The 24,008-nt window shown below is 40.9% G+C and overlaps 1 protein-coding gene across 1 annotated transcript in view; it reads left to right on the forward strand.

The window, feature by feature from the left end:
- The window catches only part of DCP1B (decapping mRNA 1B), an 86,176-nt gene extending 64,073 nt beyond the window's left edge, over positions 1-22,103 (forward strand). The window contains exons 6-9 of the mRNA XM_006891312.1: positions 10,103-10,231; positions 14,911-15,762; positions 18,357-18,608; positions 22,023-22,103. Coding sequence (XP_006891374.1) covers positions 10,103-10,231; positions 14,911-15,762; positions 18,357-18,608; positions 22,023-22,103 — 1,314 coding nt within the window. The remainder of the gene's footprint in view (positions 1-10,102; positions 10,232-14,910; positions 15,763-18,356; positions 18,609-22,022) is intronic.
- Positions 22,104-24,008: the final 1,905 nt, after the last annotated feature.

Consider the following 24,008-nt stretch of genomic DNA (forward strand, 5'->3'; position numbering starts at 1 on the left):
TACACAAATAAGCAAATTGAAAAACTGTGGAAAAGAACTTAACAACCTAAATAACAGCAAAAGGGTTAATCTCTTTTACAAGTAATTTCTTTTTTAGAAATTTCTTTTTGAAAATGTTTGCTCCCTTTACTAAAATTGACAAAGATCAAAGAAAATACAACTTCTAAAATTTGAAAATTGTCTTAAATGTACTTAACTGAACATCAGGCATATTTACAAAGAAAAAGAATTTTAATTACTTCAGAGCTTAGTACTTGAGCTAAAACTCTAAGTGGCTTATATTTTTAAGGACAAAAAAACTGCAAAGAAAGTGATAGAGTGGTTTTCTTTTTAGTAGTATATTGGCTTTATAATTTTGCAACTGTTGTAGAATATATCATGAATAATTATGTTAATGTGATCAGAATCAAAGCCTTCAGTGAAAGAGTAAACATAAAAATAAATTGTAACTGTATAATGTTAAATTTTAAGTGGAAAAATAATTCGTTTAATGCTTTGTTTCTTAAGGATATGGTTTCTACATCTGTCCCTTAAAAGATCTAGAAAAGATGGCATTCCATTAGTAGCAGTATGTATCCATATGCCTCAAGTAGTTGGTCCTAAAAACTATTTCTACTAAAAGCTATCAGGACTTCTTAAAGAAATTTCTGATTTCAGATTTGGGACAAGAAAATCAAACTACCAGGTCATGTGAAAAGGATTCAGCAGTTAGCTTGAAACAGCCACTGATCAAAGCATCGAAAAGAATTAATGCAGTGAACTGATATGCACTGAATATATAAGCATTTATGAATTCATGATAATGCGGGAGTGAGTACAAACATATGTACAAAAATATATGAGTCACACATTTCTTGCCACTGAGTTGAAGCCGACTCATAGCTGACTCTCCGTTGGGTTTCTAAGGCTGTAAGTCACAGAGTTGGATATTGCCCATCACTCCCTCCCCACCCCCGAGCTTTCTGGTGGATTCCAACTACCAGAGAGATGTGGCCAATAACTAAAGACTACCACCAGAGCTTCCTTCTATATGTTTATGTGTGTGTAGTTTATATACATTTTAAAAATCCCAATTATTGTTTATCCTTGGAGATGCTAAGACACCAGCCCCTTACTCTGAAAAAACAAAACAAAACACCCCACTGCTTTCAAGTCAGCGTCAATTTACAGTGCCCTCTATCTAGTTTCTGAGGCTATAAATCCTTGCTGGAGGTAAGTGCCTGGCTTTCTGCCCCAGAGAGTCAATTCACAGGAGCTGTTCATTCTTTGGTTTAACAGTGCAACTCACTAGGAACTGTGCTCTCAGAGTTTAGTAATCGATGGGAAAGTAGTAAGCATTTATCATGCCTGCCCTCTATGGACCATATTTCAGAGTAATCAAATAACTCCAACCCAGCTAAAGTAGGTAGAGTAATAGAATTAAAAACACCCTACTGAAATAATTGATTCAGGCAATGATCATAAGTAATGTTAAAAATATGAAAAAAGAGTCATGAGACCTTGACTATGGGGATAAAATCAGGTTGCGACCACCTGAACCTACAGATTAACATCATTAAAAGTTAATAGTCAGTTACTTTGCCTCCTGATGTAATGTGAAATACACAGCCTGAAATATTCTTATTGAAAGAGTTAATTCTGAATTTAATTCAGTGTTGGGCCCTAGCTTCCTGGCTTACAGAAAACTGGGGGAGGACAAATTGAAGAACAAATTTCATGACACCATAAGGAAGCAAATGGAAAAATCCTGAATGAAGAAGAAATACCAAGGGACTACTGACCACATCTTTCAACAGATTTTTTACTAGATTGTTGACTCACCCCTGACTGTTAAGACTGAATTCTTTGAGTGAAATTCTTATTCATCTTAATATACTTAGTCAACTGGTACATTGTTCTTGTTATTGTGTGCCATCAAGTTGGAACCAACCCACAGCTGACTCTCCAGTGGGTTTTTTGAGGCAATAAATTGCACAGGATATTGCGCATCCTTCTCCCAAAGAGCAGCTGGTAGATTCAAACTGCATGCCTTTGGGATTGAGCCCAACTTCTTACTACTTGGCCACCAGGGAGTGCTAAATAAATCGTTGTGAATGAGTAAAAGAGTAAGCCACTATATCATCAGCCATGAGTGCAGAGCCTGGACAGACACTTTACTTCTAATTACAGTCTCGATGGCATATAACAACTATTTCATTGTTTAACTTCTCAAAAATCATTAGGTTTCCTGATGACTTGGCAAGTAGTCAAATAGTTAAATAATGTTACTTATTATACTGTTACCCAAGCCAAATCAAGCTCATTGCCCTTGAGACAGTTCTGACCCATACCAAGACTATAGAATAGACAGAACTGCCCCAAAGGATTTCCAAGGCTGGAAAGCTTTACCATAGCAGACTGCCACATCTTTTTCCTGCAGAGTGAATAGGGGGTTCAAAGCTCTGACCTTTCAGTTAGCAGCCAAGTGTGTAACCACTGTGTCACCAGGCTACTTAGGCATAACTAAAGATTAATTATTAAAAGGTAAGACATTATTGCCCTCTAATACCTTAATAACCTAAGGACAAATAAATGTGTCTTGGAGAAAGTACAGCCAGAGTGCTCTTTGGAGGCAAATATGATAAAGCTTCACCTCACACTCTTCAAGCATGTTGCTAGGAGAGGCTATTCCTTGGAAAGGGACATGATGCTCAGACTGGCAAATGGCCAGTGAAGGAGAGGAAGACCTTTAGCCAGGTGAACTGACACAATGACTGCCACAATGGGCTCTAATGTGTCCAGAAGTATGAAGAATGAACAGGGTAGGACAGGGTTCAGATCTATTATTCATAGAGTTGCTATGGGTCATACTTGACTTGATGGTACCTAGCAACATATCAACAATACCTTAACATTTTCTTTTTTTTTTTTAACATTTTCTAAAGATATCATTTTGTTTGTTGTTGTTAGGTGCTGTCAAGTCAACCATGACTCATAGTGACCCCTGTGGAGCATGGATCAAAATACTGCCCAAGCCTGTGGCAGCCTTATTATCTCCATTCAATAAATATATTTGCAAATATTAGATAATTAATTCATTCAGATATTTAAAAATCTCTCTGTACCTTCTCTTTACCTGTCAAAATATGAGCTATGCTCATTTCAAGTGCTCTTTGTATTTTTTCATCCATTGCCATGTTTAAATCCTTCTTATATTTTGCCTTACATTTGTGTTCTCTCTTCTTGAACACCAAAATGAAAATTTCACGATCATGAAAAGAATGGTTCTGAGGTACTTGACTTGGGGGGGGGGGCGGAAAAGCAGTAAGACAGAAAACAATTTTTTTCCAGAATTCCTGTGAGGAAATGAGTTTTCCATTATTAGAAATGTTCAAAATGTTGAAATGCTACACAACATAGAGAAGTAGAAAATAAATTATGCTAAGTGATATGAACCAGTCACAAAAGGCACCACTAATATAAAAAGTTAAGGAAAGGTTTACAATCTTGGGGAGGGTTAACAGGAATTAGAGCAGGAGAGTAGAGGAAAAAGTACTACTCAAGTTGGGTGAAGGGAAAGGATTTTGATGAGATTGTAATTCATTAATTGTGGGTTATCATACTTGGGAGGGTGGAGGGACAGCGCAAGAGGGAAAAACCCTCTATGAGGTGGATTGATTTAATGACTGGGGAAATGGGGGTGGGAATGTCAGAGACAGTGCGAAGTGCGACTGGCACAGGACAGAGCAGAGTTTAGGGCTGTTGTACATAGGGTCGCTATGAGTCACAAGTGACTCGACGGCACATAACAACAACAGCTATAATGTTCTAAATCAAAATGTCTGATGGGATGAAAATGCAATATGATTTGTAAACTTTGATCCAAATAAACTGAGAAAATATCACCTCTGGGGAAAAAAAGAAAGAAAAATGTTCAAAAAGAAACTAAATGATCACATACTGAGGATGCTAGAAAAGAATACCACTTGGGGGGGGGAGAAGTATTAAAAAAAAAGATTTTTTATATTTCCAACTCAAATTCTTAAATTTATGAAAATCCCAAGGAAATAAAAAGGAAAACATTGCTGGATGCATACAAGATAGCAGAATGAAGCCTAGTGATGATACCAGACACAATATTTTATATGAAATTAGTGATATAATTTTGACCACTATTCTATGCCTTTTCTCTCAAAAAAGCAGCTTTCTATGACTCGGCTTTAAGGTGGTAGTAATACTTGTTTTGAGCTTCATCTCCTTTTACCTTCTCTATTCAAGGAGCCCTGGGCATAGTAATTGTTGGGCTGCAAACTGAAAAGTCAGCAAGTGAAACCTACCATTCACTCCATGGGACAAAGATGAGGTTGCCTCCTATTAGTACTTATAGGCTTAGAAACCATAAGAGTTGTTATGAAGAGACAAACTGGAATCAAACTGAGAAGGCCTAGTTTATGGAATAAAGAGACTGCCAAATACAGCCAGAAAATCACAATCTGGAGAGGATAAAATGGATAAATGGGATCTCCTAAAGATTAAAACCCTGTGGGCATCAAAAACATTTTCCAACAGAGTGAAAAGAAAACCTTCTGACTTGGTAATACCATTTCAGAACAAGGATCTCAAATCAAAAGTTTACAAAACCCTACAGGACCTCCACAAAAAAAAACCAAAAAAAAAAAAAAAAACAAACAACTGATAGCACAATTACAAAATGGGTAAAAGACATGGAAAGACTTGTCACAGAAGAAGATAATTGGATGGCCAACAGACACATGATGAAATGTTCCAAATCCCTGGCAGTAGGAGAGATACAAATCAAAACTACCATGAGATACTATCTCACCTCAGTTGTTGTACTGTGCCATCAAGTTGCTTATGACTCATTGCAACCCTATGTACAACGCCCTAAACCCTGATCTATCCTGTGCCAACCTTAGCGTTTCTGACACACCTACCCCCATTACTCCAGCCACTGCATCAGTCCATCTCATCGAGGGTCTTCTCTTGCACTGTCCCTCCACCATCCCAACAGTGGCAAAGTTCAACAGGACAACAAGTCATAAATGTTGGAAAGGATGTGAGATAGGAACTCTCATACACTGTTGGTGGGATTGTAGAATGATACAAGAACTCTCATACACTGTTGGTGGGATTGTAGAATGGTACAACCACTCTGGAAAGCAGTTTGGCATTTCCTCAAAAAGCTGAGCATAGAAATTCCTTTTGACCTGAATTATTCCACTGCTTGGAATGTACTCGAGGATAATTAGAACTGAGGCACAAACAGATTTGTATACCAGTGTTCACAGCAGCATTATTCACCATCCCAAGAACATGGAAACACCCCAAATATTCAACCACAATTGAATGGATTGAGAAAGTATGGTACATTCACACAATGAAATACAGGAACAATGATTTTGAAAATCACTGCCTAACTTGGGAGGGACTGGAGAACACTATGCTAAGTGAACTAAGTTGGTCCCATTATTAGACCATTTTTGTAGAAATAGATAACTAGTATAATGTCTGTGAGGATCCAAGAGGGGGCAGGTTAGGAGCAGAGGGGTGTGGGTGGGTAGGAAGGTAATCATAGGGTCGTACAATTTGATGGGTAGAGCAAAGGGTGGATAAAGGAAATGGAAAAAATCCAGTATGAAGAACAATGCTTATGGACTTTGTAAGTAAACCAATATAAAATAAAAAATTTACTTTTTTTAAAAAAGGAGTTGTTATGAATCAGAATCTATTTGATGGCACTGGGCATGGTTTTGGTTTAGTATATTAAACCTCTAATTCAAACTAAAATGAATAATAAAGTAATCAAGGCTCAATAAAAATTTTTTGTAACATCAAAAAGCCCTAGAGCCAGAAATTATTTATAGGCAACACCATTAGGTTTTGAGCATTGAGATGTGGACTGTTTTTGTTTAAGACTGTTTTATGTTTTAAGGCAGGAATAGGTGTCTTCTTGATATAGCTGTGACTTATTTATGAGTTAAAGTAATTACTGTTTTTCAATGATAGATAAAAAAATTTTCTAAACCTAAAACTGAGGAGGACCTCATGCACTTGCTGCGGAGGGTCAAGGACTGCAGCCTTCAGTATGGACTGAAGCTCAGTGTCAAGAAGACAAAGATTCTCACCACTGGACCAATTGGCAGCGTCAGGATGGATGGCAAAGAGATTGAGATTGTTCACAGCTTCAGTTTGCTCAGCTCCACAGTCAACACTCTTGGCACCAGCAGTCAGGAAATCAAAAAGTGTATTGTGATGGGAAAGTCTGCTGTTAGGGACCTCTCTAAAGTACTCAGGAGCAACAGTGTCTCTCTGGAGACTAAGGTGTGCCTGATACAGGCCATGGTCTTTGCAATCGCTTGTTATGCATCAGAGAGTTGGACAGTGACTAGGGAGGACGGAAGGAGAGTTGATGCCTTTGAGCTGTGGTGCTGGAGAAAGAAGAGTATTGAATGTACCATGGACTGCCAGGAAAACAAACAGATTCATCTTAGAGAGAATTAAACCAAGCTACTCCTTGGATGCAAGGATTCTGGGGCTTCATCTGACATACTTTGGACATGTTGCCAGGAGGGACGGGTCCTTGGAGAGGGACATCATGCTTGGGAGGGTGGAGGGACAGCGCAGGAGGGGAAGACCCTCTATGAGATGGATTGATTCGGTGACTGGGGTAATCGAGATGGATGTGTCAGAGGCAGTACGGTTGGCGCAGGATAGAGCAGGGTTTAGGGCTTTTGTGCATAGGGTCGCTATGAGTCGCAAACGACTCGACGGCACATAACAACAAACAAAACAAAAATTACCAACAATCCTGTAACTCAAGAGTTATCTGCTTTTAACACTTTTAGAGAGTATTTAAATGATTCTCTTTGCAAAGATAAGTGTGTATATATGTGCATACGGGTGTGAAATGAGGTTATGTGTATGTTGTTTTTGTTGGTGTGTGCTGTGTAGCCAGACCTGACTCACTTTCTTCATTTTTAAGGCTTTAGAGAAGGGATTGTTATACATCATATACCTTCTCAAAACAATTATATGCCTTTTCAAAAACTACTTCCCCACTCCCACCCTTCCCCCAAGTACTTTAAATTATTTGGGTCTGGAGATACATAGAAAATGCAGAAACTGGAAAACAAGTTACAAAAAAACAATAATGTTTAATTCTGAGCCATTTAACAAAGAGCAGTTTTATGTGAAAACAAGATTTCATAGATACATAGACAGTTGTAGTAACACAGAAAACAGCTTCTGGAGTTACATTTTAATGAGAAAAGGCTGTCAGAGGGGTTGTGCACAACCTCAGGGCCCCTGTGGATATGTGTACAGGGAAAAATTTTTTTTTAAAAAAAAAAAATCTTTTTACTAAATATAAAGGAAATGTAATTATAGGAGGAGAATTGAATGGCCGAAAAGTTCTATGGTTATTCAATGAAACTAAACTATTTCTTTTAAATAGTGTTTTCATATGAAAATTCTGTTAAGTGACTTTGTCCTAAACTGTATTCTTGTCTTACCTCTATTGTCACATCTTGGGAAAGCCAGCCCCACTAGACAACAATCGTGGATTATTCATTAGTTGGATCAGGAGCACCATAGTTTTTAAACTGACATTCTTGCTCTTCAGTCCTTTGTAGAGGTCCTGGACAGAATATTTCCCAATGTAGCATGTCTTTTCTTTCTGCTGCTACAATGGGTGTTGATGGTGGATCCAAATAAAATGAAATCGTTGCCAACATCAGTCTTTTCTCCTATCATGATGTTGCCTACCAATCCAGTGCTGAAGATTTTTGTTTTCTTGATGTTGACATGTAATCCATATTGAAGGCTGTAGTCTTTAATCTTCTGCAGTAAGTGCTTCAAGACTTTTCACATAGTGCTGAGTAGATGTTGGGTGTTTGGCCCATCAAGAGGATTGATTCACTTGCTAATAATGTAAATAACACCTTTTTAGTAGGGACATGCAAATAAGATGTACAGATCAATAATATGGGGGCTGGTCTGTTTTGCCATCCAACCAGACTTAAGTTGAGCAGTTTCAGAGTCAAAAAAACAGGGATCTCATTACCAGCAAATTAGAAGAAGTGGAGAACGTACCATCTTTTGAGTCAGAGACCAAGACATGGCAGCCCAGACAGCAGCAGCAGTACCAGCAGCAGTGGCAGAGGACATGGGAAATCAGAGGCTGGTGGAGATAGAATTGATCTAGATCTGCTGACTCTCAGATACAGAGCTGAACACTGGCCTAGACTTACTGGCAGAATGGGGGTGGCAAATAACTGACAGAAGTAAAAGGAGTTTGTAACAATTGGTTGAGGGCAGGACCTAAAGCTGTGAGATCCAGGGTCCGGAGTCTGCCTGCCTCCAAGGCTAAGAAGAAGTTGTCCTGCTTGAAGAACTGTATCCTGAGCATTCCAGTCTGACTTTTTTTACTTGCAAGGTGGGACCAGTCCTTGGAGAGGGATGTCATGCATCAGAGGGTGGAGAAGACAGTGCAAGAGAAGACAACCCTGGATGAGATGGACTGATTCAGTGACTAGGGTAATGGGGATAGATGTGTTAGAGATAATAAGACTGGCACAGGATAGAGCAGGGTTTAAGGCTGTTGTACACAGGGTCACTATGAGTCACAGGCAACTCGATGGCCCATAACAACAACAGTAAACCCTATGATCATGAATATTGGCTGGGAGTTCTGTATGCCATTGCAATAAATTAGCAAACTCAGAGCTGTGGGTGGGATAGTTGATGCTAGAAAATGGAGTGAGAGGGGCGTGTCTGACTTCATAGACAATCAGCTTTGTATTAATGCTAAAATATCTAGAATAGCAGTTAATGTTCTTGATAGGGATTCTTTACCCTTGTGGAGTTGGTGGAAGTCAGATGTCACCATCCCCATGCCCTTTATTTACAACCACCATCATTCACTTAAGCAAATTAGAAATAGCATTTTACAGTTTATTAAAAGCTTTCACATATCATTCATACTAGTGTCATTTATTGACACCAAAATATTGACAGAATGCTTATAAGAAAGTTATTTATCTTCCACGTGTTTAGCCTTATAAGCCTAAACGTACAAGATAATAATGGACCTGTATCCCTACAGCCTTGAATTAGGCAATACATGCTAAGAACACATTGACAGCCACGAGTTCCTGAGGAACAATATTGTGTTTATAGCTTATTCCATGTCAGGTACAGTGTGAAATATTTTCTGGCCCAAGGCCATGATTGTACAATTAAAACTAATGATGCTATCCAGAGTCGACAGTACAGACGGCAACATTTTCATACTCAGTTATATTTGGTGTTTTAATAAAACAGACACCAATATCATTTCAGTGTTCTCTCTGTTATGAATCCTACTGTGTTAGCAATTGCATGGTTGGTTAGATTAATGTATGATAATGATTCAGTATTTGAAATGATGAGGCTTGTCTCTTTCTCTATGAAATTCTAATTTGTAGTGAGTGGCTCAGAACACTCAGATTTGAATTATTCTGTTTATGCAAGAAGTCATTTATTAAATAAAGATGATGTTAGTAATTTATAAACCAGTGGTTTGAGTCAGCTTAACTTTTTGGTTTGTAAATGAAAAAGGTTTAGTTGCTTTGATGAATTATATTCAACAACTCTCCAATTTTAAGTCAACTGTTAATAGAGGGATGGGGGGCCCTCCAGGCATGTTATTTAAGGGATAGTTTCTATCATTGCTTATCACAGTGACAAATGTTGCATGTTTTTAAGCTATTATATACATAGCTTTTCATGTGTCCATGTACCTAAGCACATCTAGACAATGTGGACTGAGATTAGTATTTTAAGGCACTGAATTGTGCAAGTAAGAAAAATTAAACTTCAATTTATACTCAAATATGATTCATATTGGAGAAAGTTAAAGGAACTTCTAAAATGTTTTCTTCTCAAATTTATCAAAAAATTTAAAAAAATCTATCAACCAAGATAAACTTAAGAATCAAAAAGATATGTTTTAACTTTGTGTATAAACCAGTATAAATTTTTTAAAAAAAATAGTAAACAAAAGAAAGGTATGTTCTTTTAAAAGAATTAAGAATGAAAATGGAGGTACTTTTTTTTTTTTCAGTGTAAAACCTGTTCTGAGCCAAAACAGATTACCAGTTCATCTGCCATCTATGACAACCCCAATCTCATCAAACCAATTCCAGTGAAGCCCAGTGAAAACCAGCAACAGCGTATACCTCAGCCCAGCCAGGTACATGTCCTCTGCTTTTCATCTAGTGTTTCTATAGGATTCTTTTTCTTCCCTGAGTATTTTATTGTGTTCGGGTGAAAGTTTGCAGAGCAAATTCATTTCCCATTCAGCAGTTTATACACAATTTAATAAATTACATTAGTTACAATCAACACTCATCCCACTTTCCCTGATTTCAAGTTTCTGTTCATACATCTTTCCTGACTCTAGTTTTCTGAGCTTTGTTTTTGAGGAAACACTGCCCTTTTTGTCTCCTATGTTTGATTTTTTTTGAGGAATATATATTCTTCATTTATCTTCCTCTTGTTTTATCTCCAGGAGTAGAGTCAGTTCCAGGTTGAAGGATATTTAAGGACCATAATCTCTGGAGTTCCACCAGTCTGTCAAACTAGTTAAGTTTGATAGTTTTAAATAATTTTGGGTTTGGTCTGATTTGTTCTCCCATTCTATAGTGATCTTGATTGGAGAAGTCGATAGGGGCCGCCAGGTACCATCTAGTTCTTCTTGTCTCAAGCTAGTGGAGACTGGGCTTTGTGTCACCCATTAGTCCTTCAGACTAATTGCTTCCTTGAGTCTTTGATTTTCTTTATTCTTCTTTGCTCAGGACTGGAACAGCTGCATCCTAGATGGCTGCTCGAAAGTTTAAGACCTCAACTACTACTCACTAGAGATACACAACACTGTCTCTGTGGACTGAGTTAAGCCAGTTGAGAAAAGTGTCCCAAAAAACTATGGTCCTAAGCTTTTATAAAATTCATATAGAACTTTTAACCATAATATAGTCAAGAAGGACCTGGTACTGTCTAATAATTCTTAAAAGTTACTCTGAGGAAGAGAATTTTTAAATAAGAGGCTTTTTCTTATTATTTAGTTTTTTCTTTCAGTTATTTTTGTTGTTATATGCCATCAAGTCACCTGTGACTCATAGCGAACCTATGTACATTAGCTCTTAAAAGCTGCCCTACCATGTGCCACTTTCATTGTCTCTGACAGTCCTAATCCCATTGGTCCAGTTACTGAGTCAATCCATCTCATCATGGGTCTTCCTCTCCTGCACTGTCCTTCACCCTTCCAGGCATGGTGTCCCTCTCCAAGAACTGGTCCCTCCTGGCCATGTGCCCAAAGTATGTGAGACAAAACCTCAAAACCCTTGCCTCCAGGGAGCAAACTGGTTTCACCCTCTCTGGAACAGACCTGTTTGGCAGTCCATGGTATGTTCAGCGCTCTTCTCTAGCACCACAACTCAAAGGCATCATTCCTTCTTCTGTCATCTTTCGTTATTGTCCAGCTCTCAGATGCATAGCAAGTAATTGCGAAGATCATGACCTGCATCAGGTGAACCTTAGTTTCCAGACTGAGATTATTGTTCTTCAGTATTCTAGAGAGGTCCCTGACAGCCGACTTTCCCAGTGCAGTTCACCTGTTCATTTCTTGACTCCTGGTGCCAGGAGTGTTGCTTGTGAAGCCAAGCAAGCTGAAGTTATCAACAAACTTAGTCTCTTCTCCATCCTGAATCATGAAGCTGCCAATTGGCCCAGTGGTGAGAATCTTTGTGGGTTTTGTTTGTTTGTTTGTTTTTGTTTTGTTTTTTTATTGTGGGTTTTTTTTTAGAATCTTTGTTTTCTTGAGGTTGAGCTTCAATCCATATTGAAGACTACAGTCCTTGACCTTCTGCAGCAAATGCCTCATGCCCTTCTCAGTTTCAGCAAGCAAGGTTGTTTCAGCACACAAAGTTGTGTCATCTGCATAACACAGGTTGTTGTTGAACCTTCCTCCAATCCTGATACATTTCTCCTCATAAAGTCCAGCTTCCCAAATGATCTGTTCTGCATATAGATTGAAAAGGTATAGAGATACAATGCATCTCTGGTGCACACCTTTCCTGACAGTAGGGTTAAATTTTTGCTTTTGGTATTTACCACAAACTATGACTTGAACTCTATTAGTTTCCTAGGGATGCTATACAGAATACCGAGTGACTTAACAATATTCTTAACGATACTGGTTCAGGAGGCCCAAAGTTTGAAATGAAGTTATTGCTAGAGACTCTGAGGGAGAATCCATGTCTGTCTTCTCACTTTCGGTGGTTATTGACAGTTTTTGGCATTCCTTGGCTTGTAGCTACATTACACCAGTTTCTGCCTCCATCTTCACATGACCAACTTTCTTCTCTGTGCATCCTCTGTGTCTTTGTCTAAATTTCCTAGTCATTATAAGGACACCAGTCATTGATTTATGGCCCACTAAAAACTAGTTTGATCTCATCTTAACTTGATTGTATCTGCAAAGATTCTGTTGCCAAATAAGGTCATAATCACAGGTTCCAGGTATGTTTAAGGATACATTATTCAAATCCAGAACAAACTTTGTAGGTAATGATGTACTTTTAAAAGCCTATCAGAGCTAATATAAACATCACTCTTTAAGCCCAAATTTCTCAAGGGTAGACCACTGAGATAATGAGAACAAAGTCCAGTTTAACTTTTCTGAGCCCTCCCTTTGAACCATCTACAGTGCTAGACACAATGTAAATAAAATGGGGTTCCTGTTCTTAAAGGAGTTACAGTCTTAAAAATGGATATAGGACTTCCTTTTAAGCATGACTTGTCATTTTTTTCTGTCTAAAACATAAATGTCATAGAGATTTTTATGTTTTTCAGAATAATACACATTAACCAAATTTGCTAATCTGTAGGGCCCTTTGTTGATTCCTTATTCAGATTTTTCCCTCCCCCCTTTATAAGGAATTTTTAAAATTAATTTTGAAATAACCATGTTATCTTGTATTAGGGTTTTAAATAAGTTTTCTATTATTAGGTGCTAACAAGTCAGAACTGACTCACAGCTGACCCTTCACCAGTTTTTCAGAGGCCTAAACTGCACAGGAGGAGATGGCCCATCTTTCTTCCATAGTTTTCTATGATCTTTCTTTCCTTTTTTGCTTCCCATACAGCCAAAGTATATTTTGAGTCTTGAAAGATCTCATTAAAGCTACCATTGTTGCTGTTAACTGGCACCAAGTAAATTACAACTCATAGTGATCTATGAACAGTGGGGTCTGAACCCCACCCTACCCTGTGCCATAGTCATCATCTCTGACACACTTGAGCCCACTGGTACAGTCACCATTAATCCATCTCATTGAGGACCTTCCCCTCCACCTTTCCAAGCATGATCCTTTTCCAATGACTAGTCCCTCCTAACAACATGCCCAAAGTACGTGACATGACCAAGTTTCACTGTCCTTGCCTCCAGGGAGTACACGGAGTACACTTTTCCAAGACACATTTGTTTGTCTGTGGAATATTTGGCACTCTCTTTTAAAAAATTTTTGTGTTTTGTTATTTTATTATTTTTGGGTGTGTACTATCAAATCTGATCTAACCGGTACAGGAGGAGATTGTCCCTCCTTCTCCAGCAGAGCATCTGGTGGATTTGAACCACACACCTCTGGGATTGCAGTGCAGCTTCCTGCCACTAGACCAGCAAAACTCCCTAATATTTGGCACTCTTCTCCAACACTTTAGCTCAAAGGCATTGATTCCCTTTCTGTCATCCTTATTCATTGTCCAACTTTCAGAAGCATAGCAAGTATTTGAAAAGATCATGGATTTGATCAAGTGCACTTTGGTCTTCAAACTGACATCTTTGCTCATCAGCACTTTGGAGAAGTCCCCAACAGCACACTTTCTCAATACAATATGTCTTTTGATTTCCTGGCTACTAATACCAAGGGTATCAATTGAGGATCCAAGTATTTTTGTTTTCTTGATGTTGGAATGAAACATTGATCCTTTGCAGCAAGCATTTCAGGTCCTACTCACTTTTGGTAAGCAAGGTTGTGTCATTTACGTAACACAGGTTGTTGATGAGTCGTCCTCTGATCCTGAGGCCACCTCTTCTTCATGAAGTCCAGCTTCTCCAAAGATCTGTTCAGCATATAGATTGAATAGGTATGGACAAAGGATACAACCCTGATGCACACCTCTTCAGATTTTAAATCATGTAGTGTCCTCTTGCTCTGTTCATACCACAGCTCTTGGTCTGGATATATTATAGCTACTAGTGAGGAGAGACCGGTCCTTGGAGAAGGACATCATGCTTGGTAGGGTGGAGGGACAGCGCAGGAGGGGAAGGCCCTCTATGAGGTGGATTGATTCAATGATTGGGATAATCGTGATGGGAGTGTCAGAGACAGTGCGATTGGCACAGGACAGAGCAGAGATTAGGGCTGTTGTACATAGGGTCGCTATGAGTGGCAAGCGACTCGACGGCACATAACAACAACAACAGTGTATAGTGAAAAGGATCATGTGTATTGTTCTAGCCTTTAATAAATTCTATAAAAAGCTACCTGAAATCTCATATTCCTGTACATTTTTGGTATTTCCTTGTATGTTGCTATGTTAGATGGATTTCTTATTGACGAGAATATTTACCTTTTAGAATATTGTTTTGTATCACAGTTGTTTTCAATTTATGAATCTTAAGACTTCCCATGGATCATTAGCCTATTTTATCAATTAACAAACACTAAAACAGAACAACTATCCTAAGGTGGAAAGGGAGAGTGTTGTGGAAATGTTTAACATGAAAAATGTTATTTTTTTTTTACCTTTAACCATGTGAAAGTTTATTATAATGATGTTTTCCAACTTTTATGTTTTTATTTGTTCCAGACCTTAGACCCTGAACCCCAACACTTATCACTGAAGGCTCTCTTTGGGAAGCAAGACAAAGCTACATGTCATGAAATTGTGGCATCTCTACCAACCTTCCACCAGCAGCAGCAGCAAGAGAAACTTCTTCCACTTAGGCAGGGGGTTGTACGGTCCCTGTCGTATGAGGAACCCAGTATATACTCACCTCCTCTGGAGAAGCAGCTCTGCCCAGCCATCCAGAAACTCATGGTCAGGGGTGCAGACCTCCACCCACTGTCAGAGCTGCCCGAACACCGGCCCTGTGAAAACGGCAGTCCCCACTGTCCTGGGGAAGGACTCTTCCAGCCGGCCTCACCCTGCCACATTGGGACTTCTCTGCATATCCAGAATGCTTCCAGAACTCAGAACCTGTTTGAGACACTGCAGAGTGTCCCGGGGGGCAGAGTGCTCCAGAGTGGCAGTACCCCAGGACCTGCGAGCTCAGCTGCCACAAACTTCAGCAGTATTTTCCCTGCTACCACCCCGGCAGCTCCAGGAAAGGGTCTGCTGCAACCACAGGTGGTATATTTCAATGGCTCCCTTCCACCGGAAACTCTTGGACATCAAGCTCCTAGGAAGGAACAATCAGCACTCCCAAGGCCAGCTCTTCCCCTGGCCTGCACCCAAGCTAGCAGTCCTGGGGTGGTCTCCCCACAGGAACTTCTGAGAAAGCTCCAGATCGTGCAGCAGGAGCAGCAGCTGCACACACCCAGCCGCCCAACCCTGGCAGCTAAGTTTCCTGTGGTAACTCAGAGTTCTAGGACAGTGAAACCCTTGGAATCTTGGATCGACAAGACATCCCACACAGAAAGGCAGACTCCTCTTTTTCAGGTAAATATCCATCAAGGCAAGTGATGCAACAACAAAGTATTACTATAAAGCAACGAAATGTAGGGTTGGCTCTGTGCTCTAGACCCCATGTCTCACATTCCCTTCTGTTTGGAACAGGTGCCAAAGCTATATCAGTGCATCTTTTTATCTCCTTAACTTTCTGTCTGCAAAGAGAGTCATCTCTTTGCTCAGCTCTATGGTAGTATCCACTGTTTTAGAGCTCATTTATTTATAGATCTGATTCTCTGCAACGTTTTACAGCCTGAAGACCAAGATAGACATGGAAAGAATCTTTATAATCTTTAGTTGTGGAAGTATATGGTCTGCTTTGAAATTTCTAAGGGATGCCAAACATCTGATCTTCTCTTACTTTTAAATCCACTGTAAATGATTATCTATTCAATAAATACCCATCTAGCACTTGCCACATGTCAGATTCTGTGATAAATGTGAGTACTTAACAGTAAAGAAAACAGACTCCTACCTCTTCAGAGCCCACCATGCTGTAAACTAGTGTAGTAAATAAACACACACAAAAAACTTATTTATGTGACTCCTAAAAGGTACAGCAATCTTCATTGTCTGTAGCAAATGGAGACCAGAAGAGGGAAGAGTACACCCCAACACACACAAATCTGAAGAGACAGAAAAAGACTGTTTCCTCAGGAGAGATGGTTTTCTGTGTCCATTGATAAATTGGAACAGTTCAGTAATCTTTATAACTTCTAGAAGAAAACTCATCACTTACTACTGATAACATTTGCAGATTAAAACCCTGGGTTTCCTCCCCTTTGGATTGCTACAGATTCATTCAAAATGCACTTGATCTGAAAATTAAACTATATACATATACACACACACATATTCCTCTGTGTCTCTTTCTCTCTCTCTCTCTCTCTTTATCTCATCTCATTGCTGTCAACTTGGAACAGACTCATAGCCAACCCCACAGAAAGTTTTCAGAACCAGTAAATTGCACAGAAGACTGTCTGTCTTTCTCCTGAGGAGCAATTGGTGGAGCTGAACCAAGTTCTTTGGGCTAGCGGTTAAAAAAAATTTATAGATATATATGTATGTATGTATATAATCATTATTAAAATAAAAATCTGACTATCTACTGCTAAAATAATGTTTCTAACTCACCCTTCCCCATTTTCTTAAGGCAAGATGATGGCACAACAGCTAAAATACTCAGCTACTAGCCAAAAAAATCAGTGGTTCAAACCCACAAGCCACAGCGAAGGAGAAAGCTGTGGCCATCTGCGCTGTGCAGAGGGACCACCTTACGCCCCATCCAGCAGTCCTGCCCTGCCCTACAGCAGTGCCAGCAGACAGAATCAATGCAGTGGCAGTGGGTTTGGCTTAAGTGATTGTTTCCCCTTTAAATTTCTACTCTTTCTCTTGCTGATTTAGCACTGGGCACTAGAGAGACTGGGATTAGTAGTGTGACTTAAATTTCTGTCTATCTAATTCTTTTTCTTTCTAGTACTCAGTAGTATGGAGAGACAAGGAAGGGGTGTATACATTCTGGCAGCCCCCACTGCTCCTTTGGATTGGTACAAGTTCATTCAAAATGCAGGTCTATTCTGAGCACTGCTCCTCAAAATACCAAGTAGGCACAAGTTAAAATAAACAGCTTACCTCTCACTAGGGTAGTTTTTGTCCAAAAAGAGGCCAAAGGACTGATTATGAATTATAGTATCTTCTAGATTTCTGGCCCTTATGCTTCCCTTTCATGAACTGTTTTGGGATTTTAGGGAACTGAAAGAAATGGGCTTGTTGTTTTTTTTTTCTGCATTTGCGGTAGAAGGAAATGAAGAACAGCTCTAGGAGTCAGCCAGATAAGGATCAAAATATTATTAGCATAACTGCTAACACTGCTGGATAATTCTGTTTGGGGTTGTTCGCCAAGCTCAGCTTACACCCCTGACAGACTTAACCAGACAGGAAAGTCATTGCGGTGCTAAGGGAGGCCAGCCCTCCACTGGTCCTGCCCTAGAATTTATAAAGAAAGGAAACCCATGCTCTCTGAAAGCAAGCAGGCATAGTCTATAAGGAAAGGACCCCAGACAGGATACATCCAGACAGACAGCCCCCTTCCTGGGGAGAGGTGAAGAGAAGGCAGAGAGAGGCCGCCAAGATTACTATCGTGAAGTTCCTCTACACAGAGAGATTAGCAGTGGGAACTGGCTGTGCCCCTTAACTAGTACATCAGTGCCAGCGGATTGCTGGGCCTTTATATCAACGTTCTGACGACTGTCCCTGAGGAAAGGGCTTCTAGGAAAGTGCATGTGGCCAAGTAATTCTAGTAAACCTGAAAAATCAAGTATTACTCAGACGCCAGGCTTTAAATACTATGGAAACAAGCCACAAGTGCACCAGCAGACTGTGTACCAGAGCTCTTAGTAACAACAAAGGAAAATATATGAGAAATCGAACAGAAATCAGCTATCTTACATGCTTTTCCTACCCACGGAGCTGTGAATAATTACTACGTAAACTCACCTGTATCTACTGCTGCGCGAGAGGGGCGTCTGTCTCTGCGACTGTCATTTGAATGAATCCCACCCTCTGTGTCTGTCTGCTCTAAGCAGGTCATCTCACCTCAGCACATCCCTGTGACAGTGGCTCCGTCTCTGCTCATGCCGCCCATGGTGTTCACACAGCCCACCTCTGCCCCATCAAAGGAGCAAGACACAGGACTCCTGCCCTTGGGAAGCCAAGAACCAAGCGCTGCTGCGCCCAGCAGCCTCTTCCTGCCTCTGCAGAACCCACAGGCTTCCTCAATCACCAGCAGCCCTCTGACCAAGCTGCAGCTTCAAGAAGCACTGCTGTACCTCATTCAGGTAATAGGGACACACTGTCTCTCTTCTTTTCACCTTACCAAAACTTCCACCCTTTTGAGTGTAGCTCTGAGATAAGGATTCATTTAACTAATGCTTGCTGTGTCTCTATGAGTAAGAGGACTATCAAACAACTCATTGTGGCCCAAACAGCTTTTGCACTTGGCTGTTGTTGTTATGTGCCGTCGAGTCGCTTGCGGCTCATAGCGACCCTATGTACAACAGCTCTAAACTCTGCTCTGTCCTGTGCCAATCGCACTGTCTCTGACACTCCCATCCCAATTATCCCAGTCACTGAATCAATCCTTCCCCTCCTGCGCCGTCCCTCCACCCTCCCAAGCATGATGTCCTTCTCCAAGGACCGGTCTCTCCTCACAACATGTCCAAAGTATGTTAGACGGAGCCTCAGAATCCTTGCCTCCAAGGAGCCACCCTGTTTAACCCTTTCCAGGATGAATCAGTTTGTTTTCCTAGCAGACCATGGTATTCTCAATACTCTTCTCCAGCACCACAGCTCAAAGGCATGAATTCTCCTTCTATCCTCCTTGGTCATTGTCCAACTCTCTGATGCATAACAAGTGATTGTGAAGACCATGGCCTGTATCAGACGCACCTTAATCTCCAGAGAGACACCATTACTCTTCAGTACTTTGGAGAGGTCCCTAACAGCAGACTTTCCCATGGCAATGCGCCTTTTAATTTCCTGGCTGCTGGTGCCAAGATTGTTGACTGTGGAGCCAAGCAAACTAAAGCTGTGTACAATCTCAATCTCTTCACCATCCATCCTGATGCTGCCAATTGGCCCAGTGGTGAGAATCTTTGTCTTCTTGACATTGAGCATCAATCCATATTGGAGGCTGCAGTCCTTGAGCCTCTGCAGCAGGTGCTTCAGGTCCTCTTCATTTTCAGCAAGCAGGGTTGTGTCATCTGCATAACGCAGATTGTTGATAAATCGTCCACAAATGCACTTGGCTAGCTAGATGATATTCAGAATAGTAAGCGTGGCTTTGGTTGTCTCAGCTCTTTACGAATTTTATAATTTGGAGGTTGACTAAGCCCTCCAAGCTATTCGCCTGTCAGAAAAGAAAATGGCATGCACTTTGTGTGACCACTGAGAGGGCGCCTGGTGCCACTGGTGCCCAAATGTGGAGCTCAGAGCTGGGAGACAGAGGCCAGAGGAGCCCTTGGAGCAAGCAGCAGACTGTTAGAGTGGAGCCCAAACACTCATTTGAACAAATAGCAAACAAAGAAGGAGGGTAGGCTGTGACCTTGCACAGTTCGAGGCCACCAGCTGCTCCACAGGAGGCTAGGCAATCTTCTCCTGTGCGATTAACTGCCTCTGAAAACTCGCTGGAGGGCCAGCTATGGTTGGTTCCAACTCTATGGTACACAACAACCATCTTGATAGGATAGGAGTCCTTTTCAATTAATTGTCTCAATGATGGACTCTTCAGTACCACTTACTAACAGTAATAGCAGGGAGCTCTGATGACCTTCTAGGTATGGAGTTTAAACTCCCAGCTCAAAGGCAGGTGTTTAAAATGCACCAGCTGCTCTGAGGGAGAAAGGCACGCAGTAGCCTTCCGTGTAGTTTACAGCCTCTGAAAACCGGCTGGAGGGTCAGCTATGAGTGAGTTCTGATTTGATAGCACTCCAACAATAGCTAACACACACCCAAAGTTTCTTGCCAGGCACTATATATATTATAGCACATTTAGTCCTTATGCAATAATCTCCTTATTTTCCCGACAAGGAAAATGAGGTTGAGTGACTGCCTGAGGCCAGATAGCTAATAGTAAAAGGGTAGAGCTAGAATTGAATCCAGTATCATCCTGGGGTGCTCCTGCCCACGGACTGAGGTGAGGGACAGTGCCTCTGGGCAGCCTGCCCAGCAAAGCAAGGTTAACAGATACCTGGTGGGCCATCAAAGGTAGACTGCTTCTTGTCAGAGACTGGACATCTCAGTTCAAGTAACTCAGTATCTTTTTGAGAGTCTTCATAGCTTGAAAATTGGCTTGTTTCGATAATTTACATACATGTCTGATGACTTTATAAAAACCAACTAGCCCTTTCTACAACTGTTCCATCTTTAAAAATACAATGGTCTCTGTTGGCAAATATGTTTTTAAAGGTAATGTATTTTAGAGAGAATGAAAGAAATGGGGCTAGAAATCAACATCAGAGTATAAAATCATAATAGCAAGCAGTTTGATATAAGATAGACAGCAAATGCTTGAGCCTTCCCAATTCATAAAAAAATTTTCTTATTTAAGCTGTTTGTGATAAGTTTAAGAAGACATCTATAAATTTTTCTTCCATAAGCAATGAAGGGGGGACCCCTTAAGCTTGAATTTAGAAGATCCCTATTTTTTGTGACTCATTCCATTCACATGACTTTATTCCACAGAAGATGTCTGAGCTGGAGCCAAGATTCTCTTTAGCCCTGTACTTTGCTAGTCTGAAGTTATATTTATGTTCCTTTCAGTATCTGCATGCTTTTGACTTCTCCCCATCTTCTAGAAACCTATTTCTGACTGACTGTTAGCTAGCATGCTGTTTTTAGTTGTCACCTGTGTCAGGACACAGTCTGATGCATAAGGACTGTGTGGCTACTTTGTAAGCAAAACAAGACTGACATCATCACATCACTCGCTTCCAGCGCACAGGAATAATGATAACCCTTTATGTGGGTGTCAAGCGGGAAGCAGCAGGGAGTGAAATGTGGATGAATTGCTAAAGCTGTGAAGGCTCTGGGTGGGAAGGAGAAGTCTCGGGAATTAAAACCATGAAATCTTCTGATTAAGCCAGTGATTGTGTTTCCCCTTCAGCCAGGTGGAAGAGCTCAGAGACCACCAGCTTAACCACTGTCCACATGACAAAGCCAAAAATCTTTCCATACCTGATGGAAAGACTTGTACTGGCTTTGGTGAGATACCAGTGAAGCATACTCCAAGTAAATTATTGATTTCTAAAAAACAGAGTATAAATATTGTGTGCTCCTTAGAGAACTACCAGCAATCAGTCCCTTAACCAAACCTTGAGAGCCACTGACCTGCATCATTTCCTCCAGTCCATCCATCTGCTGAGGACCAGTGTGTTTTCAAGCAGCTGACTTGGGCTTTCATGAGTAAGCCTCATTTTATGCCGCCATGTGGCTGTGCTTCCCATCTGTGCTGAGTATAACGAGCACTTGCTGCTTCGCAGGCTGACCATGGCTGCACCAGCAGCTGACTGCCCAGCCCTGCACCCAGCCCCACTTAGCGTTCACATACGGAATTAAAACTACCAGCTGTTAGAGCCAACAGGTAGAGATGAGCGTCTTAGTAGCCAAGTGCCAGTTCAGTTCCACAATAAAGGAAGCCTTTGGTTGCTGCCAACCAATTCTCATTTCCTTGGGTCTCTTGCTTTGCTTTCCAGAATGACGACAACTTCTTAAATATCATCTATGAAGCTTATCTCTTCAGCACGACACAAGCAGCCATGAAAAAGACTATGTGAGAGCAAAATGTTTTTAACTGATTTCCAGATCCTACCAGGACTCGGCATTCTTGTGTTAAGTGGTGTTAAAATGTTTCTCCCTTTTTTAAAACAAGTATGTATAATATAAAATAAAATGTTTCTGACTTTTTAATGGGATCAAGCTTATTTAAAAAAAAAAGAAATCACAGCCTTCCTACACCTGGTACTGAGAGTTGTGGGGTAGATAAAGCGGGTTTTTCCCCCTCAGGTTACATAGTAAATGCCAAATGGAATTCCTCTCCCCCCACCGCCCTTTAAATGTATATAGGGTCTTTTCTAGAATAATTAGCCTCTCTATAGGAAAGAACTTGCTGTGAAGGGTCAAGGACTGCAGCCTTCAGTATGGACTGAGGCTCAATGTCAAGAAGACAAAGATTCTCGCCACTGGACCAATTAGCAGCGTCAGGATGGATGACGAAGAGATTGAGAGTGTTCACAGCTTCAGTTTGCTCGGCTCCACAGTCAACACTCTTGGTACCAGCAGTCAGGAAATCAAAAAGCGTATCGCGATGGGAAAGTCTGCTGTTAGGGACCTCTCAAAGGTATTCAGGAGCAACAGTGTCTCTCTGGAGACTAAGGTGCGCCTGATACAGGCCAGGGTATTTGCAATCGCTTGTTATGCATCAGAGAGTTGGACAATGACTAGGGAGGACAGAAGGAGAGTGGATGCTTTTGAGCTGTGGTGCTGGAGAAGGGTACTGAATGTACCATGGACTGCCAGGAAAACAAACAGATTCATCTTGGAGAGGATTAAACCAAGCTACTCCTTGGAGGCAAGGATTATGGGGCTTCGTCTGACATACTTTGGACATGTTGCCAGGAGGGATGGGTCCTTGGAGAGGGACATCATGCTTGGGAGGGTGGAGGGACAGCGCAGGAGGGGAAGAGCCTCTATGAGATGGATTGATTCGGTGACTGGGGTAATCGGGATGGGTGTGTCAGAGGTGGTGCGGTTGGCGCAGGATAGAGCAGGGTTTAGGGCTGTTGTGCATAGGGTCGCTATGAGTCGGAAACGACTCGACGGCACATAACAACAACATAGGAAAGAACTAAACTAAGAGTTTAGTTCTTTAAAAAAAAAAAGTCAAAGAAACTTAAACTCATTGCCATAAAGTTGGAACCCACTTATGGCCAGGCCCTCTCCCCCAGGCAGATGTTCAGAGGCTGTAAATCACACAGGAGGAGATTTCCCATCTTTCTCTCATGGGACAGCTGGTAGATTCGAACCACTTGCCTTTGAGGTTAAAAGGAGTCGCTCTGTTTTTTCACTGAACATAGAGACTGTGTCTCCTTACCATTTTACTTTTTCACTCAGCTGGTGTAGTTCATAGTGGATTGTGCTGCGAGGTCATAAGTGTCTCACAGTTTCAATTCACCAGTGGGAGGAAGATGAGCGTCTCCTGCTGAAATTTACAGTCTCAGAAAGCCATGGAGGGTCACTGTAGTGGGTGGTATGCTGCAAAGCCTTTTGTGTCACAGTGCATACAGACCACCAGGTGGCAGTGTCACCCCACAAATTAACCCACAAAGACCTTAATGAGCTTTTGAAAATAATAATGGTTTTCTTTTATCAAAGTAAAGCTTTCATTTGTAAAACTCCAGTTGGCATGGGTTACCCAGGCCTTTGAACAGAAATTATTTCTGAAGATATTTATAGCTAGTTTCTAGTGGATGGTGGTTCTTGGAGTCCACAAATGGCCCAGATCTCCCACAATACTTAATTTCTCCCAGCTCATGTTATTTCTTTTGAATCGGTGTGGCTGAATATGCCTGGAGCTGCCTCTAAGTGAACGGAATAATTGTTAGCAAAATGGACCTGGATAGAGGGAGGCTGTGGAGGGTGGTAAAGCCTCCTCTTGGCCCTAAGAATAGGTACATAGCGGA

This window comes from Elephantulus edwardii, unplaced genomic scaffold, assembly GCF_000299155.1.
Source record: "Elephantulus edwardii isolate Elephantulus edwardi_28Jun2011 unplaced genomic scaffold, EleEdw1.0 scaffold00096, whole genome shotgun sequence".
NCBI classification, from domain to species: Eukaryota; Metazoa; Chordata; class Mammalia; order Macroscelidea; family Macroscelididae; genus Elephantulus; species Elephantulus edwardii.